Below are 23,799 nucleotides of genomic sequence, written 5' to 3' on the forward strand. Positions count from 1 at the left end.
CTTAGCATCATCTTTGATTCCCCTCTTTCCCTTACATCCCACACAAAATCTTTTAGTAAATTCTGTTAGCATAACCTCAAAATACATCCCTAGTATGGCCATTTCTCACCAGCTCCATCGCCTCCATCTTTTGCCTAAATAAGTGAAACCATCTAATGGGTCTTGGCTCACACATGGCCCTTAAAAGTCAAGTATTTTCCTCACAGAAATTGGAGGTATTTTTTTAACCTTCCTCAAATGACTTCTTAGCAATCTAGAGGTAAATTTAAACTTCTGCCTGCAGAGTACAAGGCCGGCATCCTTGGCTATCTCTGAGACCTCAACTTCTCCCAAAAGTACATCCTGACCAGCCAGATTCACCTTCTTGCTAGTCTCTGAAGAACTGCATGGTTTCTTTTATACTTGCTAGTCCTGGCTAAGGACCATCTTCCCCAGGACCTGCAACAATGACTGGCACACTAGTAAGTGTTCGAGAAATGTTTAATATTCAACAATCCTTTAACATGACTGCTGTACTACAAGAATAGTTAGTATATTGACCTCTAATATTTTAATTCAAAATGCTGCAGTATCTTATTATTTTTTAAATATTCTGTTAGGAAAGATATTTCCCCAGCAGAAAAAAAAAATGCACAAAATTGAAAAGCCAGTCTGAATGTCAAGTGGTGTGATAAAAGGTGAAAACAAACTCTGATATCTAAACTCAACTAAACAGGAAGGTTGACAAGCCATTTTCCTCCTAGCTTCTTTGGGAATGTAAATTGATACAGTCATTATGGAAGACAATATGACGGTTCCCCCAAAAAATTTAAAAATAGAACTACCATATGACCCAGCTGGGTTTACATCCAAAGGAAATGAAATCAGGATCTCATAGAGATCTCTGCAGTCAAGTTCATTGCAGCATTGTTCACAATAGCCAAGATATGAGAACAATTTAAGTGTCCATCAAGGGATGAATGGATAAAAAAAAAAATGTGGTGCATAATAATGGAATATTATTCAGCCATGATAAAGAAGGAAATCCTGCCATTTGTGACAACATGGATGAACCTGGGTGACATCACGCTAAGTGAAACAAGCCATACACTGAAGGACAAATACTGTATGAGGTCACTTACATGTGGTACATAAAAAAACAAAGTTGAACTCATAGAAGCAGGGAGTAGACCAGCAGTTACCAGGGGTTTGGGGGTGGGAGAAATGGGGAGATGTTGGTTAAAGGGTACAAAATTGAAGTTCAGTAGGATAATTAAATCTAGAAATCTAATGTATGGCATGATGACTATAGTTAATAATACTGTACTGAATACTGGAAATAAGCAAAAAGAATAGATTTCAAGTGCTTTCATCACAAAAAAATTGGTAACTGTGAGGAGATAAGCTAATTAGCTTGACTGTAGTAATTATTTCATTACATATATGTATATCAAATCATCACATTGTACCCCTTAAATATATACAATTTTTATTTTAAAAAATTTTTATCCCTTGATTGTTAGAAATAGTGAATAGAAATAGAAATAAATACGCAGAGCACAGAGCATTCTTAGGGCAGTGAAACTGCTCTGTGTGATACTGTAATTGTGGATACATGTCATTATACATCTGTCAGCCCACAGGATGTACAACACCAAGAGTGAACCCTGATGTAAACTATGAACCTTTAGTGATAACGATGTCTCAATGTAGGTTCCTCAACTGTAACAAATGTAAAACTCTGTGGAGGATGTTGATAGGGGGGGGGGCTGGGGGTGGGGGGGGGGCAGGAAGTATATGGGAAATCTCTGCACTTTCTGCTCACTTTTGCTATGAACCTAAAACTTCTCTAAAAAATAAAGTCTATTAAAAAATTTTTTTAAATAAATAAAGAACCTTACCAAGAGCCCGATTTATTAAGTGCAACGTTAGTCAATGGCAGTATATGTGCTCTCAGAACCTTCAATGAAAGAAAACAACATTTGTTTTAAACTCAAAGTTAAATTTAATTCATTAATTTTAACTTCAAACCAATGAAGACAGCCAAGTTTGTCGTAATTATACATAATAAATGGACAATATCCAATATCTGAACAAATGCGAAAGAATACATTGTACCTCTTATTATTAAGATCAATAACACATTTGGTAGTTACAGATAATCTGTGTTTTCCATCAATTTGGCTTTAAGATAAATTGTGGCTATTAAATAAGGTACCCAGTTGCACTCATTTATAATATTTTCTTTTACATATTGCACATGGTTTTCCATGAAGAGTGTATAGAGGAAATGTACTAAATACGTTTCAAATACAGATTTTACAATGTATTACCACTTTTTGAATCCTGAAGCTCCTTTAGATAAAGTCAGGATATGTCTAATCTTTCAATCCCTACATTGTCTAGCAGGTAGTGAATGCTTAATATTCATTGAATGAATATACTTAAATTGGATAGCCTGTTTATAGATAGAGTGCTTGACTAGGCTGGGACAGTCCCAGTTATGTCTGCTGCCAGAGTGTAACTATTAATAGCGTCCCCTTTCACTATTAAAAATGTTCCCTTTGGAGGATAGATTAAAAGGTCCCGCTGGTTATTTAGCTCATATTTGAAGTTAAATAGTGCCACCTACTGGAAAAAGAAATATTATAAGAATCACCTTGTCCTCTTTCAGTAAATTGAATAGATTAATACAAAAGATTGCCTGGATATTTTGTATCAGATAGAATATGCTGAATATATAGATAATTGTTATATTTTATTATAATTATATTTAAATCATAAAAATTAGCATAATATGAAGCAATTCTGGAATAAACTATTAAATATTGTTAATAAAGAGAAAATAAAAGTTGATCTTGAAGTAACAAATGACTACATTTGTTATATTTTTAATTTAATCATTAAAATCTATAGGAAAAAATTAACGTATTTATATTACATTAAAGTTATTATATAAGCCCTATCAATAAAAAATTTACTGAAATACAGTTAGTTCACATGGAAGCAGAAAATTTGAAATATTGATATACCATAAAACACAACTTCTTATTACTCCAACTGGAAGAAATTTTTTATTTATTCACTAACTTAACTACCTTAACGGTTACCCTTTAACTTTATCATTATAAAGAAGAGCTGAACTTACTAGAATTAAACTTATTCATTTAACTTCTCAAGACATAAATGTTTGAATTTCATCCATTCATTCAACAAACATTTTTGAGACAGTCTGAGCAAATACATGTGAGGCACTGAGGCAAAGAGAAAGCTTGATTTGTATTTTACCTCGAATTAACAGGATATCAATTAATTCATCGAAATTCTTCTACCTAGTATTTTTTTCAATACACATTACCTTAAAAAGATAGAATTTGTGATTGCTGTGCTGTCCGAGTTTATCCTGTAATCTCCGTATCAGAAGTTTCACTTGGTCTTTTCGTGAAGCTGTAATTAGAGGCTCTGCTTTCTGAATCTCTTCCACTAACGTATCGACATCGCTGCTGAAATTCACACACACACACACACACACAAATGTTATTTTTTTCTGTGCAAAACATTGCATATACATTCATGACATGAAGAATGGCATTGCTTTACAAAGCACCACGTTTATAAAATGTCAAGAACACCATCATCTTCACCAAGAGATTTCTAGGGGAAAAAAATCATACAAATCAATAACGAGCACAGACAAAAACCACTCGAGTTCTCTAGAATAACTTTCATTAGCTGAGACTTCTCCCATGGATGTGCGAAGAATCTGATTGCTTACCTAAGAAAGCCAAGTGTATCCTGGTTCTGAACATGAGCTCTTTCTCTTTATTTTTTCCTGTTTCTTTTTTTCTTTTAAATGAACATCTGGTACTCCTATACCTCCCACTTTACACATGTTCTCTCATCTACTCCTGTAACAACTCTCTCATTTAACACTTTTATCATAACCATTTTAGTAATGAAGAAAATGAGATTCAAAAAGGTTAGGTTTTAAATATTTTTAGGGAAAGAGAAAGTACTTAACCAAAAATAAACATTCGAAGAATTATTATTATTATTATTATTATTATTATTATTATTATTGGCTATAACACTATTTCCCTCAAAGAAAAGTGGTCTGCAAAGTGTAGATTCAAGTTTCCCCCAGTATTCAAGTCTGGTAAATTTTGCTAGTCCAGAATAATATTAGTTCAAGACAAATACTAATGTCTATATACCACAAAGCATCCAAAATAGGGTCATTTTGCAAAACATGTCACAAATACGTATCAAGAAAGGACTCGTGGCCCAGCTGTGAGGGAGGTGTTGGGTTAGCTGACAGCCTCCAGCTCAGCTCCTCCAGGATCCACCTCAGCACTGGAGCCCAGGGCACACTCTTCTTGGTGGCCCTTAGCCCAGGGCTGAGTAAGAGGGTAGTGCAAGAGCCCGGACATTACTGCCTGGTGAGGGACCCCTGTAACTGGCAAGCTTTGCTCCGGAGCTCCCCTTTGAGCTGGCAGAGATTCTGTGGTCAAATCTGCATCATCATCATCATCATCATAGTTGATGGCTCCTCCTGCCTGACCCTGCTTCATCTCCTGGTCTGTCACAGGTGTCACTTCTCAACAACCTTTTACCCACCTCCCTCTGTCTCAGCATCTGCTCCCAGAAATGTGAACTCTGATAAGCATCCTTCTCCTCTTCATAAATAAACGTGTCCTGAGCTCCAGTGCTGTGGAAGGCACTGAGCTGGGAGACTATCCACTTGGCTAACAGTTACTGACTATCTACTATAGGTGAGGCCCCACAAGTGCAAAAGATATGGTCCCAGCTCTCAAGAAATACAATCTATCAGAACAGGAGTGAATATTTGGAATGGAAATGAATCAGAGACAGTTTATAATGATGACTTTAATAAACTCCAAGAGATTCAGTTGCTGAAAGAGTTATACTCATAAGAGTTAGAAAGATAAGGGCCAGCCACAGTGGCCTAGTGGTTAAGTTCAGTGCGTTCTGCTTTGATGGCCCAGGTTCGGTTCCCGGGAGCAGACCCACACTGCTCTGTTAGTGGCCATGCTGTGCTGACTGTCCACATACTAAAAAATAGAAGAAGACTGGCACAGATGTCAGCTCAGGGCAAATCTTCCACAGCAAAAAGAAAGAAAGGAAAAGAAAAGATAATAATGCCTCTTGGAAAGGTTTCCAACAACTATTACAAATCAAAACAGATTTCCTACCAAGATCTAAATTAGCCAGATATTTAATCCATACACCCCCAGCCTGCAGTATCCTAATTGCTATTTTCCAATACAGTAACTCCAGTATGTCACATATACTGCAGGTGTTTTTACACGCAGAACACTCCCAGATTCTTGACCAGAACTATAAATAAGATTCATACTTTATTTTTTTTTCTTTGAGACATTTATTTACTACATAGGATGACTACAGCATCCTATGGAGAAGTTCAGTCTTTGGTCACGGTGTTGAGAGCTCCTGGTTTCACAGCCCCACAAGCCCTCTTTGAAATGACCTATGGATCTATACTTTCAAACACAAAATCTGTGATTTTAGTGACTCTTTAGCTGAAAGTCATTCTCTTGTATAGTTTACCTGTACCACTCATATGATGTTCTATTGTGTACAAGTTGTGTCTCAAACTAGACAATAAGCCCATTGGAGGGTAGGAATTATGATTAGTATCTTTACAGCCTCTCACAGAATCTAACCCAGAGCTTTGCATGTAGGAGGTACAAATACATCATTGCTGACTAAGCGGATTTACATCTAGCAAAGGAACTTTCTGCACACTGGCATAATCACGTGAATCAGTAGTATGTTCCATTTACAAAAATAATGGAAAAGCTTGATTTGATCTTAGGCCTTGTCTTCCCTGAAAACAGATTAAACAAGGGTTGTTGTAGATGAAATTCAATGATATTATCTCTGCCACTGTTTATTCTTTGATAAAAAAAAAAACCTATTGAGTACCTTCTCTATGCCAGGCACTTGGACTCTATCTAAGCCATGATCCTCCGAGCCATGCCCTGTCCTCAGCCTAAGAAAGTGTCCCTTTAAATTCTAAACCTCTCCAGTGGCAGCAGCTCTCACCAGCCATATGGCTTTTGGGCTTACTTTAAAACTTGGGAGCAGCTCGTTTACTGTTTCATTTTGGTTATGGGAGAGGTCCTTTTGCTGACACTCTCCGTTCCCCTCCCCATTAATCAGGACAAAGTAAAAGGACGATAATGGAAAAATCACTTATTTCTCTGGGCCACAACTCTAAAACACATATCGTGGTATTTTTGTCCTATTTTCTCCCACTGAGAATATTTTCACCTTATCTGAACTTGGGCTCAGATATAATCTGGAACAAGTATAATCAGTCCCTTGAAGGGGAATTTTGCATAAGATTCCCTAAAGGGAATGAATTCTGGGCAATCTGATCTCACAAGATTTCTCACAAGGGGATTTCCTCCAGGTGCACAAGCTTCTGAGACAAAGATTTGGTCCTCCCAACTCCGCCCTGTGACAATTAATGAAGAGGAATGTATGCAGTCAGCCCAAGGAGATATTTATCAACTAAGAAAATAACAGGCGCAGCAATATTCTTAAAATTCTATAACCAGTACTCCTCAAAAATGCTAAGGTCATCAAAAATAAGGAAAGTTTTGAGAAACTGTCACAGTCATCAGGAGCCTAAGCAGAGGTGACAACAGAATGCAATATGGTGTTCTAGATGAGATCTTGGCAGAGGAAAAGAGAATTAGGCAACTAAGGAAAACTGAATGAAATATAGTCTTTAGTTAATAACACTGTATCAACACTAGTTCATTAATTGTGACAAATGTACCATACTAAGCTAAGATGTTAATAATAAGGGAAACTAGGTGTGGGGTATCTGGAAACTCAGTCTTCACAACTTTCCTAAACCTATCCTAAATTAAAAAGTTTATTGAAAAAGAACAGCTTGTTTAGGAAGAAAAAGATGGTAGATTGATGACCCTTTTTCCACCTTCTCTTCATGCAGCAAGACACTCAAGTAGAACTCACTGAAACAGGAAATAATATAGCACAGAAGGACAATTTTTTCTAGTAATGTGTTGTCTGTAGTTTATGCAGCTCATCCACACAACATCTTACGCTAGGGTTTTCCAATAAAAATTCTGGGTATGAAATACATGTTGCATTATATAGCCCACTTACCTGGGACCGAGATCAAGCAAATCTATGGATTTGGTCTTTAGCTCTCCACTCTTTTCATATTCCAACATAATTCCTATAAAAAGAAACAAATATTATAAAACATTTATAATGACAACCTATGTCAAAAGTTAACCTACACTGACATAATTTTTCTTCATTTTTCAACATAATACATATGCAGTGATATCTGATTCTAAAACAAGATTGTGTAGACTCACTTTTCCCTGGTCCTTCCTCTAAATACAACCAAACATCTTTGAAATGATTCAACAGACAATGCTAAAATAATTGAAAGTTGCATAGAAGAAGGTAGACTGGCTAGAGACCTCAGGACTTCAGAAATGACAATGTGCTAAGTGCCCTGGGTTTTCTCTTATCTCCCATATACCCCAAACTGGGGACCAGAGGGACCTGGAAGCACCAAAAAGCATAGGCAACTAAAACCAAAAACAAATAACAAAGCTTGCTTTCTGTGGCCGAAGGGCCAGGAAAAGGAAAGTAAAAAAAAAAAAAAGTCATGAGGAGCCCTAAACCCTGCTCCACAACTAGGGCCCCTGCGGACCATTCAACCCACCAGTGGAAGCTGGGGGCTGTCCCTGTCCCCACTGCAAAGCTGGGCCCCAGCAGCAGTCTGATCTGCCTGTAGCAGCTGCAACAGTAAAGCCCCAGACCTTCTCAAGCCCTGCTTATCAGCTGGGCCCCCAGTGGGCCATCTGATCAGCCTAGAGCAGTGTCAGCGAAGTCCCAGGATCTCTCAGACCCCACTGCACAATGGAGCCATTAGTGGGCAGTCCCATCCACCCACAAAAGGGACAGCAGTGACGTCCTGGGATGTCCCAGACCCCACTGCACCAAGCAGGCACTGAAGCAGTATTGTCTCCCTGCCTTTCCACCAGTGGCATAACCAGGCCCAAGGGCCTGTCCCCCACCCCAAGAAGGTCACCCAGTGAGAGCAGGCAAACTGTGGAAGTACCTTCTTTCCCTGCAGGTGGCACCAGCAGGGACTGAGCAGGAAGCTCAGCAACACCAGAAAAACAAAGCAGACCAGAATAACATTGCAAGGACTCAGAAAACTAAACTGCCATTGGAATTAAAGCCCACAAAAGCGGACCAGAACATATATGCTAAATCTAAACATGGGCACAGCCTGCCAAAACAGATTTAGATAGGATCAAGAATCTCCTAACATAATAACCAAAATGTCCAGGATACAAGAAACGAGAAAAGACAATCAATGAACCCCAATACCCAGACAGTAAAAGAAAAAATCATCCATCAGACCAAGAACCAGAGAAAGACAATCAACAAATACAAAGACAGAGATGAATGAGATGCTGGAATTATCTGACAAGGATTTTAAAGGAGGTGCCACAAAAATGTTTCAGCAGTCATTTACAAATTCACTTGAAACAAATGAAAAATCTCAGAAAATAAATAGAAGTTATTAAAACAAACCCAATGGAAATTACAGAACTGAAAAAATACAACAAGCATAATGAAAAACTTGAATAGGCTCAATATTACAGTGGAGATGATAAAGGATAGAATCAGCGATCTTGAATATGGACCAGTGGGTCTCAAAAGTTTTGGCCTCAGAACCACTTCACAGTCTCTAAATCATTGAGGACACCAAAGAGTTTTTGTTTATGCAACATTTTCCATATTAAAATTGAGGTTTTTTTAAAAAACAAATTTAAATAGCAATAATAAACATAGTTTATTATTATGTTAACATAAAGTAATATATTTTATAGAAACCATTATATTTCCCAAAACAAAAAACTGTAAGAAGAGTAGCACTGGTTTATGCTTCGCAAATCTCTTTAATATCTGGCTTAAAGACAGCTGGATTCTCATCTCTGCTTCCACATTCAAGCTGTTGCTATATGTTGCTTTGGATGAAGTCTAAAGAAGAAATCTGGTCATACACAGCTGGAAAAATGAAGGAATATTTTAATTGCCTTTTCAGATAATTATGGATAATCGTCTTTGATACTACATTAAAACTTAAAAAATGGTACTTTCATAAAGATTGATTGCAATATAGAATCTGAAGACACATCAATGAACTCTTCATACTCTGTTACATTAAAACCCATTGGTCTATCTCACACTTTCAAAGGATATTTTACCTACATTTGATTTATAACATCATGCACAAGACATTTGAAAAATATCAGTTTACTGAATTATGCATATCTTCCAAATGTTGACATAGTTCATAGGACAATATCCAAAGAATCGCCTTTGTTAATATCACTACCAATATCTATCATCAGAAAACTCTTTTACTGTCAGTAAGCTGTCAAGCTCATGGTGGTAGATATAAGTTCACCAAAATTCTAATTTTTGCTTGAAAGCTCAAATTTTATCACTGGCAAGAAATTCTGATAGTTTTTCTTGAAAGTTTCAGGCTCGCTTTGCTCATTTTCAAGAAAATGCCTGCCAAATGTCCAAGTCTGAAAATCATGTTTGTTTCCAGTCAGCCTTTCAAGGAAAAATGGTGTTCCATGAAAAAAACAGCTAGTTCATCTCTCAACTCAAAAAATTGCCCAAGTGCTTTCCTTAAGACAAGTATCGTACATCACTGTGCTGGAGTGATCTATGAGTATTTCCTGTTTCATTACTCAACATGCATGTACTCATATGTCAGCATTTTACTACATTAGTAAGCTTTATTGCATCATCAAGGACATTCTTAAATGAAACTGAAGGGCTTTTTTCCTATTGCAAGTGTGTGTCAGGGAGGAATACAATGACTGCTATTAGAGTTGGTGCCACTGCCTTGATTTCTAGTAAGGCACCAGCAGTTTCACTCTCCACTGCTTTTGCACCATTAGTACAAATGTCAATACAGTGAAAACAGCAAATGATACCTTATTGTTATTATGCAGAGATTTGACCTTGAGGCCCCACTGAAAGGACCCAAGGGCCCCTAGGGATTCTCCTATAATTTGAGAATTATGGCTATAGACCGTAATTTGATGTAACAGATACGATTCCAGTAGTATTCCAGTAAAAGAGAAAATAAGAAATTCTAACAAAATACTGTATACTTTTCAAAAGCACTGAACCATTGAGATAGAATGTGGCAGAGTTGAAAAGGCATGTACTTGGCATCAAACACATCCAAGTTTGAGTTCCAGCTCAACTCCTTACTTATTTCATGATACTAGGAAAGTAATCTCTTTATATCTCAGTTTTCTCATCTGTGGATAATACCTTCAGTTTGCTGCTTGAGATTAAATAATGTGTATATAAAGCACCTGGCATGTAGAAAGTCTCATTGAATAGTGCTTATTATCTAGCTATGAACCAAATACTACCCTGTGACATAGCCTAATGGTCACCTTGTATTACTTATAATCGCATCTGACTTCTCTCCCCAGTGAGATTGTAATGTCTTTAAGAGAAGAAAACATATGTTTCTCTATACTCCCAGAAGGACCCTCTTCAGAATGAGTCATGGTGATTTATGCACAGTAGGCTTATGACTTGGCCAGGTTCAAGTACAAGCAATACAGTCAAATGGACAATACTTAACAACTTCCCCCTCTGGCTTCCATTTCTCCCCCAGCTGGGCCTGTGCCTCCCCATTATCTTCATGCTCCTTCGACTTTCTCTTCTAGTAATGACTGACTCACTCGACTGTGTGCGCCTGGGTCCACCTGCTCTTTATCCCTCTCGTCTACCATGAAATTTGGTACACAGGAAATGTCCATACAGGGCTTGTTGAATACGTGAAATAACTGGTAGGTGATTGGATGAGTGTCCTCAGATTGCATAATGCAATTGACATTCCCTGTCTTTACAACATGCGGCCTTTCAGAAATAATTGACAAAATGACCAACTCCCTCTTTCCTCAAATACTATCCTCTATAGGGTTTTACGAAATCTCTCAATCGCTCCATCTTTTCCTCCACTCTGCTACTTCTTACCCCCCTGTACTGGTTCCTGCTCTTCTGCCTGACCTCAAATACTGCTGGTCTTTAGGGTTCAAGTCTAGGACTTCTTCCCTTCTCACTTCACACTTTTTCCCTATATAAATTTACGCACACCCATGGCTTTAATTACCATCAATATGCCAACAATTATCACCTGTAACTCTCCAAGCTGGACCTCCTCTGAGACTCAGACATGGAGATGTCTCACCTGCACCTCAAACAAGATCAGGATCTTTCCCTTCAATCCTGCTTCTCCTCCAGAGTTTCTTTCTCAGTGTTGGACATCACCACTCACCCAGCTGCACAACTACAATCTTGGAAGGAATTCATCTCAACACAGTTTCCCTGGACTGAGTTGGCACAACCTAAGCAGGGAACCCAAGCAGCTGTTACATAAGGACGTATGACGTTTTAGAACAGAAAAATCTAGATCTAAATGCTTTTAATGACTCAACAAAACTGCCCAGAACACCATGACACAGCAGGCAAATGACTGTAATTAAGAGACTAGTTTGACGTAGTTTTGTTTTGCTTTATTCCCCCTAAAAGTAATTCTTTTATATCAAAGACCTGAAGCCAAATTTTAGTCTAAGAAGCAAACTTACAAAGAAAAAGAGTGGTTGGAGAGCCAACCCCTGTAAATACTGTTCTTATTTCCTTAGAGTGAAAATAGGCTCCTTGTGCCACATTAAACTTTCCAGCAAAATACAGATCTTACAACATTGTTAAAATCTGTTTAAAAACCTACTTATATCCCACATGTTGTTGAAAGGATTTAACGGGGCTTACAAAGATAAACAGAATACAAAAAGCTAGAATTGGAAGTAGATATTAAATAGATACATTGGCAAGGGAAGATTCAATTAAAGGAAAGATCACATTTAGAATTGCATTGAATACCTAAACATAAAATTAACAAGAAATGTGCAAGACTCAGCTGTACTACTGTATATAAAAGAAAATTGTGATAAATGGAGAGACACAATTCTAGATGAGAAAACTCAATACTGCAAAGATGTCAAATTAATCTATGGAGTTAAAGTAATTATAAAGATTTTACGTTTTGGAATTTGAAAACTTACCAAATAGTAGAACAGACTATGAAACAATGAAGTGTGGTTCTGATACAAAACTATATCCATAAAATAGAATTACCTATAGATGCAAATTTTAAAATGATTTGAAGGTAGTATTTCAGATCAATGGAGAAAGACTAGATTATTCAATAAATAATGATATAATAATCAGCTGGATTTGGAAGAATTAATAAAATTGAATTTCTACCACACAATGTACAAAAATATATTCTAGGCTGATCAGAGATTTTAATATTAAAAATAAAATATGAAATGGTTAAATAATAGAACATATTTATATCTTGGTGCTTGTAATTGGCTTTTTAAGCATGATGTGAAACTCAACAGCTAAAAAAGAAAAAACCGACAGATTTGTCTGAAGCAAATTTTAAGTTTCTACATAGTAAATGATGCCACAAAGTTGGGGCTGGCCCTGTGGCCGAGTGGTTAAGTTCACGCGCTCCGCTGCAGGCGGCCCAGTGTTTCGTCAGTTCGAATCCTGGGCGCGGACATGGCACTGCTCATCAAACCACGCTGAGGCAGCGTCCCACATGCCACAACTAGAAGGACCCACAACTAAGAATATGCAACTATGTACCTGGGGGCTTTGGGGAGAAAAAGGAAAAAAATAAAATCTTTAAAAAAAAAAAAATGATGCCACAAAGTTAAAGGCAAATGACAACGAGCAAAAAAAGTTTCAACTATAAACACAAAGCATAAAAAAGGTAATATAAAGAATCCTAAAAGTGATTTTAAAAAAGAAAACGGACAAAAGGTGTGAACAGTCAATTTGCAAAGAATGAAAATGATCAATAAACCGAAAAAAATGAAATGCTCCCAACTTCATTAACAAGAAATACAAAATAAAATAACAGATACAATTTTTACCCGTCAGATTAGCAAAGATTACAAAAGACTGATAATAATATTAGCAAGGTTGAGGAAACAGGCATGCTCACTTACTGTTGGCGGACTTGGGAGGTGGCTCCTTACAAGGGGCCGCCGCACCTTCAGTGAGTTGAGGGTGATCTTAACTATCCTTTTACGTATTTTTCAAAATTTGCTTATAAGTAGATATCACTTTCATAATGAAAAAAAGTAAGAGAAAAATAAGAACATGGAGGAAAATGATAGGGATCAACGCTCTTAGAATATAAACTCTCGAAGATCAAGATCCCCATAAGGTTATTTGAGTACTCAAGTAAGATACAGTACTTTGAAACATACAAAGTTTCTATCAATTTAAGGCATCATTATCACCAAGGACTGTTTCTCTCCTGTTCTGTAACTTTAAGTTTTTGCATTATATACAAGGGTACTCAAGATGCACCATTTATTATTGAAGAAAGTTGGCAGTCAATAAATAGTTAAGTAAATGATAAAACAAGAAGTAAGTAATAGAATCATAATCTGTAACTCAGGGAACGGTTGGAAAGAATTAGCACTTGACAGCCCACACAGCATAATCTAATATCCTAAAGAAATGCGTTAAACAAATTCACAAAGTTGTGCTTTCTTTATTCACAACTATCTTGTTTCTAACAAAGCGAAAAATGCTGAAAGTCTTTAAGTTGACTGATAAAAATTAGTTAGGTGACTACACAAATGGATCTAGAAAATAAAGTGCAAAATTGGAAACATGTATGTCTGATTTTTTCACTGGGACAAAACATCATGGCAACAAGCTCACCCTTCCTATGCTCACTGAGCTTCAATATGAGCAAGAGGCTGAGACGTTTGCAGTGAAGGATACAAGCAGAAAATACACAAAGATGCTCCCAAGAATACACGCTGTTCTTCAGCGATTGTTTCCCACAGTATCTTAAATTCTTGATCTTCCCTGGTTGCAATTATTACGCAATAAGAATAATTCCGCAAACACTCAGGTAAAAAGCCACTACCCCCAAAATTCTACAATGTACTAAAAGGCTAAGCTTCAAAAGATATGAGTACTCCTTGCTCAGATCATATCCAACCAACAGAAACCTTTAAAGTGCTGAGAATATTAACCGGTTTAATTAATGTTTACTTAGTTCCTTCTTCTGGCCAAAAAACTAGGGGCCTGCACACAGTAAATAAAAGACAAAAACTGTCATAACTGAGTCAGTGGAAAAGCATGTATTCAACATCTACTCTGTACAACACTGGAAGAGCTTATGCCTTAATGAATGTGACCAAGATAAAAAGAGAATGCCCATGTCTGATTAGCCATATTACTGCTAGGTACCTTTAGTCATCAGGAATTTAAGTAGAGATGCCAACAAGAGAACGCTCCTGACCTATACATTATTCAAAAGAAAGTGGGAGGACTGAAATTAGAGGATTAGGAGGCGAAACCAAATTGCTTTATAGCCAGAAGTGATAAAGGCAGCATGGGAATGATTCAGTGATGAGAGATTTTTTTCCTATTTGATCATGTTATTGCAACACTCATCTGCTATTCAGTAGTACCTTGGAAACTTGCATTTAATATATGGCTCCTCAAAGATTGGCATTCAGAAATTAAGTGTCTAAGATGCTAAGTGATATGATTTCATCATAATAGAATCATTAAGGCAAAGGTCACAAGCATGAGTGTAAAGCCTTACTTGAATCTAAGATTGCTATTAGATCCCTGGACTTTTAGAGCTGGTGCAGACCTCAGAGATCACCTATCAGACCCGTTCACATTTCAGGAAGAGTTCTAGGCATTATACTTAACACACATCATCTCATTAAACTCACTCATTTATCCAACAAATACGTGAGTGTCTATTTATGCACGAGGCTCTACTCTAGGTGCTAGAGATATAGGAAACAAAACAGACAAAGTCCCTGCCCTCATGATGGTTTTCTTCTTGTGGGGGAGACTGAGCAAGATAAATAAGTAAAATGATGGTATGTTAAATTGAGATAGTGCTAAGACAAGACAAAGCAGAGAAGGAGGCTATGAAATATCTTGAGAAGTTGGAAATTCTAGAAAGGGAAGTTTCACTTTACTTACTTTTGAGAAAAGAGCTAAAACATGTGAGAGTGCTGGCTATGCAGATGCACAGGGGATTACTATTCCAGGCAAAAGGAACAGCAACTGCCAAGACCCTGTATGGGGGCACGCTCGGCCCATCCAGGAACACCAAGAAGAAGAGAATTGCTGGAAGGGGAAGCAGAGTGAAGGCAGAGAGGCAAATGTTGGGCCAGATCCTGCAGGGCCTTGGAGATCATGCCCTTTTACTTTAAATGAAATGAAAAGCCTTTGGAGGGCTTGAGCAGAAGAGTGACATGATCAGATTTATGTCCTAACAGTCACCCACTGCTGGGTTGAAGACAGATTGAAGTGTGGCAAGGGTGGAAGCTCTAGCAACAAAGAGAACAGTAGCCGTGGTTGTGGGGAGAAGTTGCTGGATTCGGCATACTTTTTGAAGGTGAGCTGGCAGGATTTATTACTGGACCGAGTGTGGAGTGTGCAAGAAAGGAGAAAAAGAGGAGTCCAAGGTTCCAGCATGAGCAAGCGGAGGAATGGAGCCGCCCTTGACTGAGATGAGGGAGACCACAGGAGGCCGCATGTGAGATGCACATTGGACACCCGAACAAAGAATCAGGCAGGCAGGTAGGTACTCAGGACTCCTCAGGGTGGTTTTGAGCCTTGAGAATATGTGAGATCACCTAGCAAATGAGTATAGACAGAGAAGAGAAGTCCAAGGACGGAGCTCTGGGACACTCCAACATTAAGATCAAAAAGAAGAAGAGAAGCCAACAAGATGGACTGAGAAGGAGTGACAGTGAGGCAGAAGAAAGAACAGAGTATGTGTCCTGGGAGCCAAAGGAGGGCAGAGTGATCAAATGGTTCGAATGCCACTGTCAGGTCAAGACAGGCAAGGACTGAGATGCAGCCAGTGGATTCAGCAATGTTGGAGGTCACTGGAGATCTTGAAAAGGGCAGTTTCAGTGGAGGGTGAGAACATGATAGGAGTGAGTTCAAGACACAGGGAGAAGAGAAATTGGGGACAACATTCTTTCAAAGAGGTTTACTCTGAAGAGAAGGAGACAAGTGGGAAAGTAGCTGGAAAGGATCAGTAGATAGTGAGTCAGACTATCTGACTGGTGGCTTGACAGATCAAAACATACTCCCAGGTTAGAAAATTTTTATATAGTAAGAGTCAGTGAGTATGATCTCAGAGCTCCTATTCTTAACCTGCACTCCACAGTAAAGAGCCGAAAGCAAGACAATCACTTACCAATCTACTTACGGGAACCAGCCCCACCTACCAGCAAGCACAGCCAAAGTAAAGTTGTGGAATGCTTCAAGAGAACAAGCTATTAATCTTAACTTAAATTTTTCTATATACTATCTCTCATATCTAGAGCCTTGTCATGTTATTTTAAAGATTTTTTTTTTCCTTTTTCTCCCCAAAGCCCCCCCAGTACATAGTTGTATATTCTTCATTGTGGGTCCCTCTAGTTGTGGCATGTGGGACGCTGCCTCAGCGTGGTTTGATGAGCAGTGCCATATCCACGTCCAGGATTCGAACCAAGAAACACTGGGCCGCCTGCAGCGGAGCGCGCGAACTTAACCACTCGGCCACAGGGCCAGCCCCTTTGTCATGTTATTTTAATTGGAATTCTAAGAGGGAGAAAATGAGCGTCTTTACTACGAATGTTAACTTCACACTCGAGAAAGTTGCTGTCCACGTTCATTCTTGCTGGGAGGCCCAAACTTTTCACTGGGCCAGTATATTTGGTCATCTACTGCTTTGTGGCAAGTTTTGCAGACTTTTTATCGCATATTCTTCTTATTTTTAAAGTGAGCTCTGAACTAGAAGCCAAGAGTTCTGATCCTATTTCTGTCCTTAACAAGTTGAGTGACCAGGGGACCTGGCTTATTCTCTAAGGTGACCGTGTCCTCCTTTCCCCATGCAATAAGGGAACTAGGTAAGTTTATCGTACTCTAAAACTATAGTATTCTATGGACTTATTTCATAATTCCTTATTCATTGGAATCAAGGACTGTGACCTTCTTTAAAGGCACAAAGTGCGTACGCAGTAGGCCCTCAATAAATGTCTTGTCCATTGATTGATATATGCAGCCTGGAATACAGTCCCTAACAAAATATGCTTTGTTGAGTATGCATTTTTCTTTTCATACCCAACATACCTTGATTTGATCATTCTGGGACGTTGAAAATAAAAAGCAATGTAGCCCTTATCACCACCTCTCCCTCCCCATCCACCGCATTCCTAACCAACCAGAAAGCATTATAACCCAGCAATTTAAAAGTTTAAAGACTTCCTAAAAGAGTCGATTTAAAAGCTTTGAGGAACAGAGGCCAGCGTCCGAAGGAATGAGGGGCCCATGTTGGGCAGCGCCCGGCTTCCTGTCCACATGGATCACCCACTCCAGGAAGCCGCCGCCCCCGAGGGTCCCCGCACCCTCCTCCAGCCCAGACCGTCCCAGTGCCAGAGTCCAGGGTCCCACGTGAGGGCGGCGGGGGCCCAGCCAGTACCTGGCGGGTAATACCGGAGCAGGAGGCTCTTGAGCTTCATTTTCTCGCTGGTGGACCCCCAGCCAACTGGCTTCGTAGCCATGGAAACGGCCAAACAGCGGCGGGGCAAGCGTGCGCATGCGCGGACGCCTCTGCCGGCTCCCGGGGCGCGGAGTTCGCAGGGCGAGCTAGGGGTATGCCTTCTGCTGGGCGGGCGGCCAGGGGCGCACAGGCGCCGGTCCCGGACCCAGCAAGGAGCGAGCAGGAAGCGCGCCCAGCCCCCGCCGCCGCCCGCATCTGCCTCGGGGTTCCCATGGCAGGGCGGGGACTCCAGGGCGCGGCGCCAGAAAAGCGCTCCCGCGGCCCGAATCTGCACCCCTGGGTGCCAGGAGTGAGCAGGGACTAGGTCCCATCGTGTCCTCAGTAAGGGTGACCTCACAAGGGGCGGAGGCGCGGCCGGGGACCGCTGGCCTCGGCCATCACCTGGAGTGCGCCCAGGTTAGCCTACTGGATTTCCAATATGGACAGATGGAAGAAAAATCCCTCTCCGGGTTACCAAGCCCGGCCCCTCCTCATGCCGTGTACCTGCCCCCACGAAAGAAAAATGACAACGTAATAGCCTACGTTTCCTGACGCTGTGTCATACACTCTGCTAAGTGCTTTATGCATCTGTGCTCGTAGAGTCCTAACGGAGGTATGAATTATGCACCATTTAATATCACCTCCATCTCCAGGACGAGACAACTGAGGAAGAGAGAAAGTGAAGAACTCCTCCCAGGTCGCAGCCTAATGAGTGGGGGCCGGAAGAGAAGGCAGATATGTCAGAAGCCTGTATTCCCGAAGCCCAACTCTGTGCTCTCAACCATGTGTTTAAGGCTGTCGAGGCCTTCTTTTGGCCTGTTCTATTTCTTGCCAGCATCCGTTCTTTGCCTGCCAAGCCTAGTTTCCAACAAGAAGACTGTGGACGGGTAGAGTCAGCTAGCCAGATTGTCAGTTTCCTTTAAGGAATTTGACCTAAGTCCCTAAGTCGGAATTTCCCAAACTGAAGCAATTCCTGTATCTTCACAACCGTGGACCACATCTCTGTATTATCCCTGTACCTCCATATCTAAGAGTTTTCTTCAAGTTCTTACAATTTCTCTGAGTTGATTCACTTGTTTTACTTCACATTTTAAAATGTAATTTAAAAGGAAATTGTTAATAATGTAAATTAAAATTTTGTATGATTTTCAATGAAAAGCTGCAGATAACTGTAAAAATAAGTGTGATTTTTCAAAATGCTATTCAATTAGTCTATACTATTGCTTGGCAGACTGAACCAAACACCTTCTCTTTCTTTCTTTCTTTCTTTCTTTCTTTCTTTAAGATGGAAAAATAAGCAACTATTTGTAATTTTCAAGGTGGGCTAGCGCCAGCTAAGTCTTTTGACTTCATGTACTGGGAAGGTTGGAGAGATCACTGAAATAGGAAACCCTTTGCTACTAAGTGGTACAATGAAACATAATACAAATAGGCAGCACATAAAAATCATCTCATTTCACCAGCAGTAAGCATCCCACCACTGGGAAACAGGGAACCAGATGAAATCTAAGATACCTTGTAGCTCAGACTTTCCCCTAATCATTAAGACTCTCAAAGGGTTTAAGTAGGGAGAGGCAAAGAGTTCATCTATAGAAACTAGTAGATTTTGTTCATCCTTATTATTGTTTATCCTCATGCCATTTAAGATGACACCTTTGGAAAAACAGTAACTTTACAGTGGAGAAATATAGTAGACGTTATTTAACCATGTAATCAAAGTTAACATCAGTAATATTGTGACCAACTGACATCCCTACCTCCTGTTACGGTGCACTGAAAAGGACACAGCAATTGTCTGGAATTCCTGCCCACAGTGCACACCTTCCTCTAATCGTGAGAATATCGGAGCAACCCAAATTGATAAAATTGTACAAAATAACTGTCAAGGTCAAGAAAGAAAAAGATAGACTGAAAAACTTCCAGATTAACAGACACTAAAGAAATAAAACAACTAAATGCACTGAGTGATCCTGGATCCTGGACCAGGAAAAAAAAATAGCTATAAAGGACATATTGGGACAATTGGATGAAATGTGAATAAGCATTGTGGTTTAGATTGTATTATATTAATATTATGTCAATATTAAGTTTCCTGATTTTGATCATTGTACTATGGTTATGTAAGAGAATGTCCTTGTTCTTAGGAAAAACACACTGATTTATTTAGGGATAAAAAGATATAATATCTGTAATCAACTCAAATGGTTTTGAAAAAAAATATATATATAAGTATAAATATGTGTGCATATGTATTTGGATAGGTAGATTTATAAGAAATGATAAAGCCAATGAGAAAAATGTTGAATCTAGGCAAAGGGTTCCTTTGGAGGAATTGCTTGTACTTTTCGTGCAACTTCTCCATAAGTTTGAAATTATTACAAAATAAAAAGTGGTCTTTGTTTCCCACAGGCCAAGCCAGGCTTCAGAATTTTCCAGGATATAGAGGAAAGTCGCAGAGCTATTTGGCTCCACTTTTGTTTTGTTAAGAGGTCCCAAAGTTCAAGTTCACTCCTGTTGCACCCCAATTCCACCTTCATCTTCCTCTAGTCCAAGAGGGCAGGCCATCATTGTTGCCTACCCTTCACCACTCTCTCCATTCCCAGGAGTTCCTGTCTTCTCTAAGTGGCTCTTTTCTTCCTGTTCCAGATGGAAGATCTCCCCTACTTCCTTAAAGCAAACTTTTAAAGGTTGTCCTTCACTTGTTAAAAAAGAATTCTATCTCTGCAGCTTCCGACATCTCTCCCTTGGCTCAGGGAGCTTAAGCGAAGTTCTCCACATAAGCGGTTAGACAACTTCCTAAGCACTCCACCCCCATTGTACCTGGAGCCCTCGTTACCAACTCTGGGGCACAGGCCCTTGGAGGTGAGGTCAAGTCTTCCCATGACCACGTGCCCACCAAAGGGAGCAGCCCTCACCTCTGTCTTTTCTTGCGAGTCATTTATCTGGATGTCAAGCACCCTGACTAGCCATTCCGTTTCCAAAGTTCTTCTCACAGTTTCTCCCAAAGCCCTAGGCCGTCTCTGCTCACAGGACTCCTAGTGTTCTGACTGACAGCCCGGAATCCTTGTCACAAGAACCCAGTACAAATCCCCCTCCCTCTTTCTAGGAAGGCAGTAGGGTTGTATGCAAATGAAGTGGTGATCCAAAGAGAAGCGAGAGAAGTGCATGAGTACAGCCAGACTTCACTGTTGGCCTTGGCTTGAGTTGAGGTCAAAACTGTGCTTAATTGACTTACTGTTTCCTCATTCCCAGAAGTTGCTGCACGAGTCTCTCAACCTGAGCAAATGACTGTTTCACTTTCAATCACCCCCAGTGCAGAGCTGGTAGTTACGAACAATGTATGGAAATCGAAAAGTCTGCAAAAACAGAACTACTACACTGCCCAGGTGATGGGTGCTCATCCCAGTGTGGGGCTGACTTGGTGTGACTTCCTCACAGCGCTACTGCGGAGATCTCCCTAAAAGGTTTATAATACTTGTAATCACTTCACAGCATTCAGTGTTGATTTGGCCATTAACTGACTAGATCAATAGTTGCCGTTCATAAGGATTTGTACATAGAAATGTAATATTTGACCCTGGATTTCTTCCCACTGATACCTGCCTTGAACAATCAGAAACTCAAAAATTGGCAGCATTAATTTTACTCCCCCAAACCAATTCAGTCTAGTGCATTGAAACCACTCTGGGCTTCAGTTCTCAAAGTGTGATCCCTGGACCAGCAGCAATGTCACCTGGGAAGTTGTTAGAAAGGAAAATTCTCGCCCCACCCCATCACCTACTGAATCAGAAAGGCTTGTGGTGAGACCTAGCAGTCTGTGTCTGAACAAGTTTTCCTGGTGATTCTGATGAATGGTGAAGTTTAAAAACCACCGTGCTAGTGGGATAAGCTACATTGGCTTGGCTGGGGCAGAGTGAAATTGGGCCCTCTCCCCCTACAATCAGGCCTTTTGTATTCTGAACAGTCTTCCCTGACTGCCACGAACAGTAAGTGTTTGCTCAGCCACACCCGAGGATGTGAATTAAACTCAGAAATGAAGTGGGAAGAAATTGGAATTCTCTACATAATTGGGTTTCAGTTGCTCCAATGCCCTGGGAGAAACCAATGGACATCAGACTGCGGAGGGGTAAGAAGGTCCCTGAGAAGGAAGGTGGGGGTGGGGAGAACCCTGTAAGTGGGAGAGGTAGAGAAGGAGGGGGAGAAAGATGAAATGAGGGAGGCAGGAGTTAACCTAGGGGATCCAGATTCAGCACTGAGATGGGACAAGTGGGACAGGAGTAAAGGTTCCAGCTACCGCAGGGCTCGGTGGTTCCCGTCTGACCCAGCTCCTCCTGGAGAGAGCCGTGGCATCAAAGAGAGACTGCATCACTAGTCTTTGGGGCCCTCATTGAGAGCAATAGATAAAAAAGAGAGGTGTAGTTCCCTCCTGGAGAGAAAGGCAGAAAGAGGAGATCTGGAAGTTCAGAGCCTGGCACTAGAGGTCAGCTGTGCAGCCCTGTTAACAGTGGTCCCACCCCTGCAGGCTTCCGAGCAGAGGGGCTGTATCAGGACAGGGCACACAGATGATGTGTCTCTTTTTACCTTCTTCCCGTGTCTGCCTCCACATCCACCACAGAACTCAAAAATCATCTGATCTTACCTGGGATGGGAAAACCGGCAGGGCCTGGGACCACTATCATTTAATAAGTATCTATTGAGGACCCATGAGTGCCAGGCATGTTTCAGGTACAAGAGATCTAACTCTGAAAAAATATTTCAGGGAAATCATTCAAAGAAAGTATCAGACTTCAGGTGCATTTGAAACTATTGCATTTACCGAGAGGGGACACGTCTCCAGATGTGACCACATTAACGTGGCCGGCTGGGTTACTGCTGGGACAATAGCTCTGCCACTTGTAATTTCTTGGAGCAGAATGCCCACTTGAACCCCGACTCTACATCTCCCAGCCACGTGTTCTTGGCCAAGATCCCCAATCCCTATGGCTTCAGTGTCCTCATCAGAAAGATAGGAATGATGGCAGTATCTGATTAATAGAGTGGTTGTCACTGAGTCTGGCTTATTCAGAAGCACTCTGTAGGTATCAAGGTGATGATAACAATAAGCATTTATTATCCTAATGTTATTTGTTTGAAATTGGGGGGAAAGGTGTGTGCATATTGTTCTCATTTAAATTGATAATCTTGGTCAACAATTACGCTGATAATCACTTACACGCCATTTGCAGTCCTTTGTGTGATACTTGACAACAGGTGTGCCTTACTAATTATGTTGATTAGTATTAGTATAATTAGTACAAATATTAAAACTAGTATATATTCCTTAAGACATAACTACTTTCTCTGTGGATCTGTCTTCTTAAGGAAATGGCCTGTAAGGATTTAGAAGGAGGAGAGGGTTCTATCTCTTAACAGGTCTAGAGTTAGCCCAAAGAAGAAGAATACAGGTGTAAAAGGACTTGAGAATGTCCAGAAAGTGAACGAGGGGATCTGGAATGGGCATGACACTACCTTATGTGCCTGGCACACAGTGGATCCCCCAACAATGCTTGATCCTTGGGAATTTGTTCATATCCATTTGGAGAAAGAGGTAACTGATTATGTGCAGGTAAAGGGCAGGGCCAAGAGAGCTGGATACATGCAGGCAGGTTTCAGCTCAACATAAAGAACTTTGTGCCAGTTTTCCAGTCATGGACTAGGCTGTCTCAAAAAGTACTGAGAATTTCCCAGCTTGGGAAGTGTTCTAGCTGAAGCCGTTTGACCAGCTGCCAGGATTATTGTAGAATACGATGCTCACTTGGCAGAGAGACAGGACTAGATAAGAGGTCTAATTTCCCTTTTGATTCCGCAATTCCATGATTTTGTGCTGTCAGTGTGTTTTCACAAGGGAAGAAATGTGGAAAGATGAACAGCAGTGAATTGCCAGTAGGAAGATAGAAGTTCCGATCCTAGCCTTCTCATCAATGGCCTTTAAGCAAGTCATTTGTCCTTCCAACTCTCGGTTACTCTTGTGCAAATTCCATTCTTTCATTCCATTCAGCTCTAGCATACCTCAACTTGCTTATTCATGCTCCAGGCTT

At 40.2% G+C, this 23,799-nt stretch overlaps 1 protein-coding gene and 1 non-coding gene across 6 annotated transcripts in view; both read right to left on the reverse strand.

Moving 5' to 3' along the window:
- The window catches only part of DAW1 (dynein assembly factor with WD repeats 1), a 39,684-nt gene extending 21,507 nt beyond the window's left edge, over window positions 1-18,177 (reverse strand). For all 5 annotated transcript variants that reach the window (XM_046644209.1, XM_046644208.1, XM_046644206.1 and 2 more), the window contains exons 1-4: window positions 17,663-18,177; window positions 7,162-7,234; window positions 3,338-3,482; window positions 1,881-1,939 (exon numbers count right to left, since the gene is read on the reverse strand). In XM_046644209.1, the coding sequence (XP_046500165.1) occupies window positions 1,881-1,939; window positions 3,338-3,482; window positions 7,162-7,234; window positions 17,663-17,744 (359 nt within the window). In that variant the 5' untranslated portion in view covers window positions 17,745-18,177. The remainder of the gene's footprint in view (window positions 1-1,880; window positions 1,940-3,337; window positions 3,483-7,161; window positions 7,235-17,662) is intronic.
- LOC124229681 (small nucleolar RNA SNORA25) lies at window positions 5,380-5,490 on the reverse strand. Its single transcript, XR_006885944.1, has one exon. It is a non-coding gene; the product is annotated as a small nucleolar RNA SNORA25 (small nucleolar RNA).
- Window positions 18,178-23,799: the final 5,622 nt, after the last annotated feature.

The sequence above is a fragment of the Equus quagga genome, chromosome 17, assembly GCF_021613505.1.
Source record: "Equus quagga isolate Etosha38 chromosome 17, UCLA_HA_Equagga_1.0, whole genome shotgun sequence".
Taxonomy (NCBI): Eukaryota; Metazoa; Chordata; class Mammalia; order Perissodactyla; family Equidae; genus Equus; species Equus quagga.